Raw genomic sequence first — 14692 nt, forward strand, 5'->3', positions numbered from 1 at the left:
TGGTGTTGCATGTTTGAGGAGTTGATTTGGGTCCATGCTATGTTGTCTATGGCATTGTAATTGTCTGGTGGTTTATTTATGTATTGTGTGATGTAATTTTGTAATTAAGGGTTGAGGGTTTTGCCGAACATGTAGTCAAGGTTGATGACTTGTATAAATAGGTTTTATATTCATGTAATTTGGGAGTCAATTTTGTGTCTACATTTATCAGAGAGTGGTGTATGTGCAAACAAACAGATTCATCTTTTGGTGTGGTATATTGAGCAGAGATTATTGTAGAAAAGACAAATGAGCTTAACCAAAACTGTTATCAGATAGTAGCAAATGTTATCTTTGCAGTTCATGTAAATTGGATTGTAGTCTGAATATTATTGTAAGGTAGTGAAACTTCCTTGAGGGTTGGAACCTTTTGGGTCATTATGTTTTGTGCAGTGAGATCTAGGTAGTGTGCCTGAATGAATGTGCATTCCTCATTGTAATATTTACACATACTACTACAGAGTATCATCTTATTGTGGGTAGGTTCCCACCGTGGTTTTTCCCTTATCTGGGTTTTCCATGTTAAAATATTGGTGTTATATGTGTTTCTATTGTTCCTGTTATCTTTCTTTTTGCTGTAGCTGATTAGATCTGTGATTGTTCTTAATTTGATTAATCTAGTGAAAATTGATTCACACCCACCGCTCCCCCCCCCCCCCCGTCTTAGTTTTTCTTCATTGTTGTTTCCAACAATATATATCTATATATATAAAGCAGTTAAATACTCAAAATTATTTCACATCTAGAATACCTTCTGGAAAATCTCTGATAAGCAGTTAAATATTCAAAATTATTTCACATAGTTTAATTTGAAGATTTATTTAATGGAGTTAAAATCTAGCATAAGTCATAAGTGATTCTAAGAAGACTAGTGAGTACAAGGATGCTAATTTTTTATTTTACATCATGAAAGTAGGTTAGGGACAACATTCTAGTAGTGGGGAACAAGGTTGGCATCATTTAATGTAGTCCTAACTATGAATTTTCTATACCAAAATGTAGGTCAAGGCAACATCTTGTTGATACTAAAGAGTAGAAGAAGAGTTCATTGGAGAGGTAGACAGGCTTAATAATAATGATTCAAGATGCAAAGAAAGTACAACACTAAGCCTATCAAAGAAAGTTTGAATAAGCCCCATGGTCCCCAATTAGCACAATTTACTGTGCTTGTAAGTCCTTGGTCGTGTGTTCTAGCTCTATAACTGTTTTGTCAATGGGAAAAAATAGAAAAGTTCATGTATCAAATAAGTTTAGTTTATTTTATTATTTTATAAGTCAGAATGACCTATGTTCTAATGGTTTAAGTGTTAGCATAAAAATGGTTTATTGAAAAAAATTGTGTAAGACTTTTTATATTAGTATGTTTGGTTCATTATAAGAATGAAGAAAACTCTATGCTTGATTATATTTAGAAATTTGAATTTATATTTAATTTACGAAATATCTCTTTAATATAGTTCTGTATAATAAAATTAATGAAAAAAATATGATTTATATTAAAAAATAATGCATGAAATGATATAATGAAAGATGCAATATTTTTAAGGTCATGAATGACCTCAATTAAAAGAGTATATACAACTACACTGTACCTGAATATAACTCTTACAATTTGAATGAACTCTTGGAGTAGTCCGATAATCCACCTTTTAAAGCTATTCCGAACCATTAAAACAAATAAAATCGATTATCTTCAAATTCTTCTTAATAATTTATCCTCTCTGAACGTGAATATTGACTACAGAAGAACCAAAAAAAAAAAACCCGCATATAATGAATCGAAGTTCCATAGGTAAGAGAATATATTACACAATTTTGCAAAATATCAGTAATGCATATGCTTTCTCAACTAGAAGAATGCATGCACATGATTTGGAACATCTTGTTTAAATAATTACAATTTAACCCGATGATAAAGTGCAAGAGCTTGAGGGAAAAGATAAACTTGAAATAGCTAACATAAAGCACAAAAGCACTTAGTGAACAACTAAAATGTAGAACATTGAATATTGGGCTAATGATGATGCAGTGGGATAGGTACTGCGGCTCATTCTCTTGGTGAATCATTGGTGCAGAGCGAAACTCCATGAAATAAACAAGAAAATCACCCTTCCATGTTTGAATACTCATCCCTTCAGAACCTACCATCAACAATATCTTTCATTCTATTTGGAAATTTTACCTTATCCGCTTCTACAAATTCACCATGGAATGGTGCCCGATAACTTATTTTTGTCAAGGTAAAGAAACTGTAGTTGAGTGAGCGTGCGCAATTCAAGAGGAATGGAACCTTGCAGATGGTTTTCTGACAAGCTTAAATTTCTCAAGACAGATAGATTTCCTAAAGAATTAGGAATGGTGCCTGATAAGCTATTTTTCGAAAGGTAAAGAGCCTGAAGGTGAATGAGCGTACCCAGTTCAGGAGGAATGGAGCCTTGGAGATTATTTACTGCCAAATCTAAATCAGTCAAGGCAGAAAGATTTCCTAAAGAACTAGGAATGGTGCCAGATAACTTATTTCTCCGAAGATTAAGATACTGAAGGTGAGGGAGCATGTACAATTCACGAGGAATCATACCACTGAGATCATTTTTAGCCAATTCCAATTCAACTGAGGCGGATAGATTTTTTAAAGAATGGGGAATGGTGCCGGTGAGATTTTTGCTCCCAAGTAAAGGATCTTCAAACTTTTGAGGAGACTCAGCTCATGAGGAATGCTGCCTTGCAGGTGGTTAAAGGTGAGTCTCAGGTCATACAAACCACGGCAACCGGAGAGGGTGGCAGGAATGGCACCGGTTAGATTATTTAATCCCAAATCTAATTCAACCAAGGAAGACAGATTTCCTAAAGAACTAGGAATGGTGCCAGATAACTTATTTCGCCAAAGGTAAAGATACTGTAGGTGAGGGAGTATGCCCAGTTCAGGAAGAATGGCACCGGTTAGATTATTTACTTCCAAATCTAAATTAAGCAAGGCAGACAGATTTCCTAAAGAAATAGGAATGGTGCCTGATAATTTATTTGCCCCAAGGCAGAGATATTCTAGCTGACTGAACATGCCCAGCTCAGGAGGAATGGATCCTTGGAGATTATTCTCTTGCAAATCTAAAATGCCCAAGGCAGACAGATTTCCTAACGAACTAGGAATGGTGCTAGATAACTTATTTCCTCCAAGGCAAAGATATTGTAGGTGAGTGGCCATGCCTAGTTCAGGAGGAATAACACCGGTGAGATTATTTACTTCCAATACCAATTCAACCAAAGCGGACAGATTTCCTAAAGAACTAGGAATGGTTCCAGATAAATTATTTACCTCAAGGTAAAGATACTGCAGTTGAGTGACCATGCCCAGTTCAGGAGGAATGGCACCGGTGAGATTATTTACCCCCAAATCTAATATACACAAACCAGACAGATTTCCTAAAGAACGAGGAATGGTGCCAGATAACTTATTTTCCCCAAGGTAAATATACTGTATGTGAGTGACCATGCCCAATTCTGTAGGAATGGTACCTATGAGATTGTTTGCTTCCAAACGAAGGATCATCAAATTCATGAGGAGACTCAGCTCGGACGGAATGATGCCATGCAGTTGGTTAAAGGAGAGATCCAGGTAATACAAACTGCGGCAAGAAGAGAGAGCGGGCGGAATGATACCAGTGAGGGCATTTTTGGAGAGGTCAAGGGATAGAAGAGAGGAGAGATTCCCTATGACAGGAGAGATAGTGCCGTGTAAGTTCATTCTGGATAAGTTGAGGGAAACGACAGAATGAGAAGAGCGAGCGCAGGTAACGCCAGACCAATTGCAGAGGGGGTGAACAGGAGTCCAATCGGCCAGAGAAGTAGTGCTGTTAAAACTAGAAGCTTTGAATTGCAGGAGCAAATATTGTTGTTGTTGACGAGAGACATTATTGAGAGAATGAGGAATAGCGGAGATTGAAAAGGTGGAAAGCATGATCAAAGGGAACAACAAAAGAGGAGCCATGGTAGAGTAAACTCGGAGTACAAGAGTAGCACGAAATGTGGAGGCATGAAGCTCAATGGGGAAGGATGTTTAAATAAATCAAAGAAATCACCGCGTACGACTGACGTGAAATATTATATTAATAAACTTCTACCAGGTCTTACATGATTCCACATTTGGTTGATTTAATAAACACAAAATATTTTACTCTTTTGGGTCCACTCCCCAAGTAGAGGCACCCAACGAAAGAAATGGAAGTCTTGTTATTATTAAATAGTAATATATGGTTTATTTAATTAAAAAAATCATATTTAGTATAGATAAATTAAATGTTTTTGTTAAAAGTTAGACATTTTGATTTGGAGTTTTTTAATTTATTTTACTTTTGAATTATTAATGTGAGAGGCATTTTACAATAGCAGTAACGGGTGTTGAGTGTTAATTTTAATAAAAAGTCTTTATCTTTTAGATTAAATTTATATGTAAAATAAAAATCAATATATTTAAAAAATTAATCTGTCATTATAATGTTTAGAAATTTTTTAATTGATAGTAGACATTAAGAATAATTCATTCAGTTAAAAAATATATTTTATAAGAATAATAAAGAGTTTATTATTAAATGTTGATATAAAATCAAAATTTAGAAATTACAATTAAAAAAATTGTATTATGATGAAAAAAACCAATGTAAATACAATAAATCTTAAATGTCTTTTTGTAGAGTATATATAATTTAAAATATAATAAAATAATTTTAAATTAAATAAAATAGCTAGATAATTGACATATATTGACATTTATTTAGATAGATGTTTTTATTTTATACAAATACACATAAAATTTATTGAAACTCAGAGGAATTGATGAAATAAGTAAAATGACCAATAGAGTCTAAGGAGAAGAAGACTTAGAGATGGTATAATTATTAAGATAGGTTGAGGATTGAAGGTTGTTAATTCTATGAGATTTGACATTTATGTGAAGGAGAATTAAATAATAGAAAGGGGATGCATATGTGAGAATAAAGGAGTTAAAGAAGATATTGATTAGGTACATGCTGGTCTTGAATACGGTGTTGTAAAACTAAGGTGTTAGGCTCCTATGTATGCATGTTTGTGTGATAGGTGATTATTATTCTAGTTAATTAAGTTTCTAAGTCATTTAGTAAAATTCATATAAGATTAATGTGACTGTGACTTAGTGACAATATTGACTCCATGAGTGAGTATTTTAGGTGATAAGTGCTAGGAGGTAATTGAAAGAGTTAAGATCAACCTTGCGGCATTGGTGGATTTGTATAGCTACCAGAATTTGGTGGAGAATGGAGGTCCATACTCATCCTTATTTAGGATGATTCTCATCTTTTTAGAATTGCCCATCTTGATAAAATCTAATGACTAAATGGAAATCATTTTTATCGAAGAAAAATGATGGCTATAATAGTTTACAAACACATGGTGTTTCCTCCATTTATCAATGTGTTCCCTTGTTCACTCATGCTTTGGCCTAATAGAGTGGTTGCAGCTCTCCCCATCACTACTATTGAGTCTAGTTAATTTTAGATGTCAAGTCTTATATGATTGTGTATGCATATGTGATTGGTAAATCTAGTTAATTTGCTCAAGTCCTTAAAATAATGTGTTTAGACTATAAGGAATGAAAAAAATAGGAACCAAAAAGAATGCTATAATAGAATGATTAATTTGGTTAAATATCTACATTGGTTTGATTTTAAAACCTCTAAATGGCCCAACACCTCATCATAACCTTGATCAAGCTGAATACCCTATTGTAAGGGTGCTTAAATGGGAACAATCTTAATCTTAAGTTACCATCTCTCCTAGGAGAACAACTTAAGATGGATATATTTAAATATATTCATATATTCAATGTTATGATGTCTCTGTGTGTGTGTGTGCCTATTCATATACACACATATTGTAAGATTTGGCTATAAAGATAGTCATCGAAGATGTAGAGGCCTACTGGAAATCATAAGAATGTAATGTCCCTTGTCTAATGAAATATCAAATCTAAAAACAATTATTAAAACATTTCTTTATTTTAAATTTGAGAGTTATCAGGAACATAGAAACTAGTTAATTGTAGATTCACTAATTCTCACCTAAACATCAAAGAACTTAGTTTACTAGTATGAAATAAAAATTTGCAAATTATTAGCAAGAAATTTCATCAATTCATAATCTACTGCAAACATTCTATTTGAATTTCTTCAATCTTATGACAAGTTAGAGTAAAAAGTGGTTCTGAAACACATTACTTAACCTAACCAGTTTTCAAGGAAACTTAACAAACTTCTCAATAAAATATTTTTTGACAAATATCTACAAAATAAAACACTCCCGAAATACATACAAACTGAATATTGAATAAATCCTTAACAAATTAGCATGATGATAACCTCTGAAGTGAGATTATTCAATGATAATCCTTGAATCCCATCTTAGATCACCTAGTAATCCTCCAAATATCATTCGTAGATCACCTAGAAGCTTTCAAATTCTGATTCTACAGTCTCCTTCTCCATTGGTTTATCAACCCATGTAGAAACAAGTAGAAACTTTAATAAAATCTGCAACAAGAATAATAAAACTCAGAGACAAAAAAAAGATATATATTTAAACCAATTTTGAAACTCAAAATGGGCATCAAAATTCAATTTTATGACAACTTTCACAAAGAAAAAAGACGTCAAAGATGCCCAAAGTTGTCAAGGAAAAATTCCATAAACAAATTCACTACGAGTCAACTTTTCAAACCCAACAAGATGCTTCCCCAAAGAGGAAGTTACTAATTTAACATTGTTTGTTGTGAGAAATTTGAATATGAAACAATAAATGAATATTAAATTTAAATTATTTCCCCAATTTTGATGTAATTCCGATTTACTATTTTGAGACAATGAGAACTTTATCTTTTTAACGATTTTTTATTTTTGAAAAAAAAAGGGGACATAACAAGTCCTCCCTTCCCAAAATTTCTTGTCCTCAATAAATTTGAAACATGTATCTCTATTATTTTGATGCAAAATAATCTATCATGGTAACATACATACCAAACTTGTTTATGCATTTGCGAAATGTTGCATCTCTCATTCAAGAGTCCTAAAAAAATTGTTATTCTTTTTTCTTTTATTCTGTATTACTGTGGAAATAATATTCAATGTGTAAACTCTTCTATAATTTCACTTGTAATTGTAACATGCCTACAACTTTTTCAAACAATAATATCTTCTTTTCAACTTCTTTTGAAGACACTATACATGTACTAACACCAAGAAAACTAATGTTGAAGGATTTGAAACCTTTATTATATATATATAAGTATGATATATGCAACCTATAGGATTGTCACAATAAAAAATATATCCCTCAAAATAGTGTATAAAAATATTGGAAACAATCACCTCCTTTACATTAGGATCATGGAAGCACTCACTACAAGATTTATTACAAATTGCTTCAAACATTGCCTCTGCTTGAAGGATGCTTGGTGCAAATTTTAAGGTCAACATCAATGATAGACAAGAGGGTCAAAAATTAAATCATTAAATAAAGTCTCATTCTATACCAAACTTTGGACTTTGATGTTGTAAACCACAGGCCCTTGTGATGGAAATCTATGCACATCCTAAATCCTCCAATAAAGACATACATATCATACAATAATATCTTTGAAATATTAGTAGAAAATAACTTTTTGCATCTTCTACTATATTAGGAGACTTAATAATTTTCTTGATAGTTTCCACTTTAAAAAAACTTCCAAGACAATTTGTCACTACAAGTCAAATATTGTCTTTGATACTGAGTGAGAAAGATGTTGTCACTAGGAAACTTGAATCTAAGACATTTAATTTTTTTTATGATATTATAGATCTTATTTTTTCTGCATTTATGGCTTTCATAACAACAATTACAAGCTCTACAAAATCCATTGCATCTTTTGGAAATAGCTCTTCCATTAACTTCTGCATTGTTGAGGTATGAATCATGAAAAAGCGTAGTAATAGAACCATTCTTGACCTCAACTTGTGGGTAGTCATTTTTAACCTCATTTATTGCTCTATAGGATCCATACTATTGTAGTAGAGTAAACATATAGCAGCAATATTCATTACAAGGTTGTCTAAGTTCCACAAAGAGTAACAGGAACTCATTTTTCTTGAAGATGATGTATTCCCTAGAATCATTCATTGGCATATACTTGACCTTCTTCACAAATCCATATAAATTGTCAACAAAAAAATCCATCATCAATAAAATCTACCAAGAAGAAAATGATTTGATCTCTACGGAAGATAAGAAAATACCAATAAGAAATTATTCTAAATAAGTCATCTACCACCAAGTCTTGTGTTGCCATTTTTTGTAACACATCATATCCATGATCAAACACAAAAAGGAAGTTCCTCCATCTTTTTTAATCCATCAAATGATTATCATGAACTGATTGATGTTTGAATATTTTCAAAGAAAGATTGATTTTTAATTTCTTATCATACCTTTCAAGGCTATCCTTCAAAACTTTGAATTTGAAGTTGTCATGTACATCAAATTCCCATCTTTGCATTGAAAATAAATATTTTTGTTTTCTAAATCTCCACACTTTAGAGAAAAAGAACATTAAATGTATGGAGTGTTAAATGCATTGCATTAGTTGATTACCTTTGTAATACCCTTGCATGCTTCTTGTGTTTCCATCTCCTGTATGCGTTAGATTATTATCAATTAGCCAAAGTAGGTGAAGTCTATTCTTTGTAGTTAATTAAGATGATATTCACTCATAACTATTTCCAAATTCTCCATAATACCTACCCAAGTCTTAAAACATATAATTATTTGAGCATAGATCAATTCAAAATAAAATACCTAATTCTCCTTCAATTATAAGTCAAACTATGAGACAAAAAAATGATCCTTTTGTGCTTCTTGCAAATTATTATCAAGTGGTACCTTGTTACCCACTCAAAATATGAAGAAATATAAATGGCATGCTGAAATATCCTCTCCATAGAAGATCTTAGTAGCACAAATTTGAACAATCTCGTATGTTGATTTGAAAGTAGAGAAAATATAGATGGAGGATCACTTCAGAATATCATAGCTTGCATACTCTTCAAGAACAAACCTCTTGCTCTCTAATTAGTATCCCTTAAAATATGATTCCCATCTACAAAAGGATGTGATAAATTAAAAATATAAAATACAAATCATGGATTGATTACTTACTTATATCTACCATATGCCTCAAGTGTTGATTTCTTTGCATGCTGATAGTTTTGAATGATATGAGTAAAATATGAAAATTCTATCACGAAATGTTCATTCAATGATATCACCATTGCAACTCCAAGACCCGTGATATAGAAGTATTTACCAAAAAAAGGTCTATGATGAAATATTCATTCAACCACTTGACCATTGAATTTCCAAGTCCCATCATATGGAAGTATTTACCAAAATTTTGTTCTTTCTAATGCATAAACCTTCTCTTCAAGATGCTATAAATTTCTTGTATATCCCTCTTCATGAAACCTCCATGCTGTGTGTAGATTAATATTGAAAAAACCATAGGATAATTAACTACAAAATATTAAATGCCATAATGATATCAATTTTTCTTACCATAACCAAGCCTCAAGCATCTCAAGTTGGTCATCTGCTTTAGGTTGTCACCAAAATTTTTGTCTTAAAAAATAATTCTTAGATCCCATGAATATTTTAAAAGCTGTGGACATTAACCCTTCACCATGTGGTTAGTATGCATTGGAGTCCATATGAGATTCTAAATGTAACAGATAGAGAAGTTTAAAAAGATGCCTATATGAATCTTAATCTTCAAAACATCACCTAGATCCCATATATAAGAACATTTTAAAATTTGTGACAAGGAATATACATTACTTATACAACAAATTGTGCGCCTTAGTTTATCACTTAATATTTCATTTCTTTTTGATGATTTTTTTTTATATTGGAAAGTAGAGAAGCGAAAATTTAAAAAAATTAAAATTCTTTCCCATACCTTAGGTTGCCAATAAAATATTCTTCCTCAAAATTTGGGAGACATAACTATGCTTCTATTGTGTTAGTTTAGTACTATAATTAATATTCTAATCTCTCTTTTTCATGAGATGTATTATTGAGGTAACAACCTTTTCATCTATGTGACTCTAAGATTCTACCTTACAATTATCCAAAGTAATCATTCTTTATTTATTTCAGGAATCAAAAAGTTCTTCCATTGAATTTTTTAAGAGGATAATTTGTTCATCCTCTTGTTTCATATTTCTTAATAATTTTTTTTTCTATATTTTTCATCAGTAATTTTAGAATTAGATATACGATTATCAACATTTGAATTGATATATTTTACATACATATTTTTACCTTCAATTTGATGGATACAAAAAATTTCTTCTTCCTCCTTGATCAACTCTATGATGTCTTGTGACTCTAATTCGATCTGCTCTTCTTAATTCTTAATAGTTACAACCTTATCTATTTTACCTTCTTCCTTTCTTCTCCACATGATATACTCATCGAAATGTACATGAAATCTATCCTCTAAAAGGTACTCCTCAAAACTTCTAAAAAGTTCTCCTTGTTGTGGCATATCCTTTCGTATAAGCTCTACAAATCTATAAAATGTATGGACCACCTTAAAATCTCTTGATTTAATTAAATATTCACGAAACCAATGAGAAAACACCAATTTTTTTTTTTTAAACTCTTGAAAATAGTTTTGAAGCATCATCATCATCATTATTATTGTCAACATTGTTATTATTATTGTGACAAAAATTATTTTAAAATTAATATGAAGTATAAAATTATCAACTAGGATTAAAATTAGTACTTATATTGATCATTGGAGCTGCAAAAAATTAATAGAGATATAAACATTTTTGGAGTTAGTAAAAAATATTAAAATGTGAGAATTTTAGACACATGCCTATAGAAGCTACAATAAAAATAAACGTTGCCATTATTTATGAATTTGTTTCGTTAGTACAAAATTTAGATATATTAAAATGTGAGAATTTTAGACACATGCCTATAGAAGCTACAATAAAAATAAACGTTGCCATTATTTATGAATTTGTTTCCTTAATACAAAAATTTAGATAATTTAGATATGATCATTATTTGGAATCTTATATAAACTTGTCAGATGATTCTATATTTTTAGATTTTAATCTCTAACATAGAACTCTAATCTAATACAATGTTTTCCTCTATATTCTAATTGACTTGATCTCCCACCTTACTAATTGTTAAGAATTAGAAATATATTAAAATAAACTCAAAACTAAATATTTTCTAAAATCAAACCTAAAATTAAATTAAAATTACATACAAATAATATTCCCATTAATCTTATTCCATTAATATTACATACAAGATAATATATTCTGATCACTGCTTGGTGATTAAAATAAGATGGAGATGCTATTAATGCGCACAATAGAAATAAGTAAATAACTTTCTACATACGTTCTTTAGATTGTTACTCATAATCTGTTATTAGTGGGCACGATAGAAGTAAGTAAATGTTACACTCACACTTTTTCCTTTCCACTTACCTTCTTTGGATTGTCAAGCACGCACACAATCCAGGTAAATTCCACTTACAAATTGAATTTTTCTGCTTCTCCAACACTCAAATTAGAGTAAAAAATGGAAAAGCCATGGCTGGTGGGTAAAATGATGGCTTTAGAAAATTTTTAAAAAGTCGACAGCCTCCAATTCGAATGGCGTATTGAATAGTTTAAAAAATATATGACGTCGAGTATCTGATTTTAATGAGCACTACAATTTTTTATTTTTTTATTTTTAATTATTTATTGTCATTGTCATCTATGCAATGATTTGGTTTTGAAATTTGGAACAAAGGTGATCATCTCTGATTTGAATGATAAATAAAAAATAAGACGGAAGACAGGACATTGAGATGCACCTCTATACAAAATTTACTTTTAATTATTTTATTTTATTTTAATTTTCAAACATGCATATGGTCAAAGATAAAACTTATTATATTTTAATTTTTAGATATATTTTACTTTTAATTATGCATTTATATTTTAATGTTTAGATATATTTTAATAAATTTATATTATATTTTTTTATATATTATATATATTTTTATTTATTAATATCATTAAATACTTATTAAATTTCAGTATCTTAATTTATTAGTTAATATTAGGAAATAGAAAAGTTTATATTTTAATAATATTTTTATTTAAAAAATTATTTTAAATATAATTAATTATATTTATATATCTTATTACATAAATATTGTTGAACACTACGTAAAGCTAAGAGGGGGCCTAAATCAGCATATACGAAAACTTGATCACATTACATTACTTAAATCATAACATTCATCCAAACATTTACACATAAAAGTAAACAACTCAATCATCAAGAACACCCACATAGAAACTCCATGAACATGAAAAACTCAAATTGGAAAAAACCACGGTGAGAAACTAACTCACAATATATAGTAATTGTTTACAATGAATATGGCTCCCTACCGAAGAGCTCATTGCTTCGAACATGTAGACCAAGGTGGACAAACTTAGGCAAGATACAAACTATTGTTGAAATATAATAGAAATAATAGATTGAACTGTATACAAAAATAACATCTCTCAAAATGCAGATAATAGTTCACAACCTATATTTCTAGATAAAATCTACATCTTTAGGGAATTATGCTTGGAGGCTTTGGTTGAGACATGTCATAATCAGTCCAAAGGAGATCTAGAGCCATGCAGAGGTGACAGACTGATTAGAGGTGAGAAGAACCGAAAAATCCAATTTTGAATATTTCCCTATGTTTCAGAAATTTGCATTTTCGGAGGCGTTAAGAGCAAAATTCAGGGTCGGAGCTGTCCCGATCCCTTAACTCAATAGCCAAAGGCATAGTGTTAAGGGACTGAAAATAGACCTTTTGAAGACCTTTCCAATGGTGTAAGTGGCTTGAGATTTCGAGTGTCGAGTGGAAAGTTATGATCTTGCCAAGTCAAGGCCAATTTTTTGACGTTCGCGCAAAGTAGGTACAAGTGGACCACATGTTAGCATGGCATAGTTTCTCGTAGGCCCATGGGTTCACACTCTCCCAAAGGCATATAGGAGTGCCACCTATGAGGCACCGCGGGGTGTTCAACAATGAAGGGAAAAGAGGGCTCCAAGAGCTCCGCCCACATAGCATGTGGACCGACAAAGCGCGGGCCCAGAGATGTTTTGAGGGCAGGGAGATTTCAAATGCTTGGTCGCACACATCGGACGAAAATAGTGATGCAAAGATCAAGCTCACGATAGCTGCAACAACCTCCATGATGACAGTGGACACACGACAGCTATGCAAGGGCCTTTTTAGTGTCAACTGCCATTTTGGATCAAAGGGTTTTTTCTATATAAGCCCAAGGGCACATTGTAAAAAGGGTTCAGAACTTATTTTTTTGGCGATATAGATTGATATTCAAGAGGAAACGAGCCTTTAAGATGTGATTGTATTTCTGAAGAGGGGATAATCAAATTGTGCCTCCAGCCTCTATGATTACCATTTTGAAGTATGCTTTAGTAGTTTTTTGTGTATCTTTGAGATTCTGACATAACTTTAGAAATATATGCCTATTACTCTGTTGATTAAACTATGTTTTTGCACTTGTTATCTGGTGGATGCGTGGTGTGTATGTCTTTATGTTAAAAGGAATTTTGGTCATATCATGATTACTATTATGGGCATGTATATTGTTGAATGGGCCTCAGAATAACATGTATGTGAAGTTCTTTGTGCCCCTTATTGCATTAAAATCAATTGCAGGGTATCACTTTAGAGTATATTTTCTTTAAATGTTTCCTTCTTTCCCTTTTCTGCCCCCAAATGAAGGAAGAGACGACTTCTAAAGTCCTGGAGGTCACACAGTGAACACGCGTAGGTCCACCATCACTGAGTTTCCCGTAAGGTTGTTTTCATAGAAGCAATTTTATCGATCAACAATATTCATTTTTCTGCTCTGCCCAACCTCTAAACCTTAGATCTACTTTGCACTTGTTAGACTATTCGTGTATTTACTTGATTAATTAAACATTCTTTGTTTAATTATTTAAGTTCCCTTTATCTCTTTTACACTTAAGCTAACTTTAGGTGCATATAATTAATTATTATGTGCAAACCTAGGTTTTCCCTTTTTAGGGTTTCTTGACCTATTAAAGGTTGAGTTCTTTCTTCTCATTGTAAGAATCACATTACATATTTTTGTGAATATTGAGCTCTCTCTTTCTGAGCATATTCTCTGTGTTTTGTATGTTCTTCAGATTTTGTTTCATTGCTTCTCCTTGTAACAGGTTATTTGGCTTGCAGAAGATCTTCAGGCTCCTTTGGTGCTGTATTTTCTCAACTCCTATATGGTATCAGAGCTCAAATCTGCAGCTACCTGTTCCTGTTTTTTGAGAATTTTGCATTTGAAGCAGATCTGGGGTTTCAGACATTTTTTGTGTGCTTAGGGTTAAGGTTATTTTTTCTGAGCACTTTGGGCCTAAACGGACCTCACCATCGTGCTCAAAAGACCCAAAAATCCCTATAGTCATATAAAATTTGTCCATTTTTGACCCTTGAGCATCTGGGTGATTTTTTTTCTCCAAG

At 31.7% G+C, this 14692-nt stretch overlaps 1 protein-coding gene across 1 annotated transcript; it reads right to left on the bottom strand.

Annotated features, from left to right (window-relative positions):
- Nucleotides 1-2240: 2240 nt before the first annotated feature.
- LOC131038296 (probable leucine-rich repeat receptor-like protein kinase At1g35710) lies at nt 2241-4024 on the bottom strand. Its single transcript, XM_059217712.1, has 2 exons — nt 2800-4024; nt 2241-2650 (listed from the first exon to the last, which is right to left on the bottom strand). Exons 1-2 carry the CDS (start codon nt 4022-4024, stop codon nt 2241-2243), a joined length of 1635 nt encoding a protein of 544 aa, XP_059073695.1.
- Between the last annotated feature and the right edge of the window lie 10668 nt (nt 4025-14692).

Source organism: Cryptomeria japonica, chromosome 3 (genome assembly GCF_030272615.1).
Source record: "Cryptomeria japonica chromosome 3, Sugi_1.0, whole genome shotgun sequence".
NCBI classification, from domain to species: Eukaryota; Viridiplantae; Streptophyta; class Pinopsida; order Cupressales; family Cupressaceae; genus Cryptomeria; species Cryptomeria japonica.

Bases quoted from the DNA above. Each gene is read 5' to 3' on its own strand.
- LOC131038296 (XM_059217712.1), bottom strand. From the start codon at position 4,024: ATGGCTCCTCTTTTGTTGTTCCCTTTGATCATGCTTTCCACCTTTTCA. The intron at 2,651-2,799 runs GTTTGTATGACC...TATCCGCCTCAG, and splicing joins CACCCTCTCCGGTTGCCGTG to TTGAATTGGAATTGGCTAAA.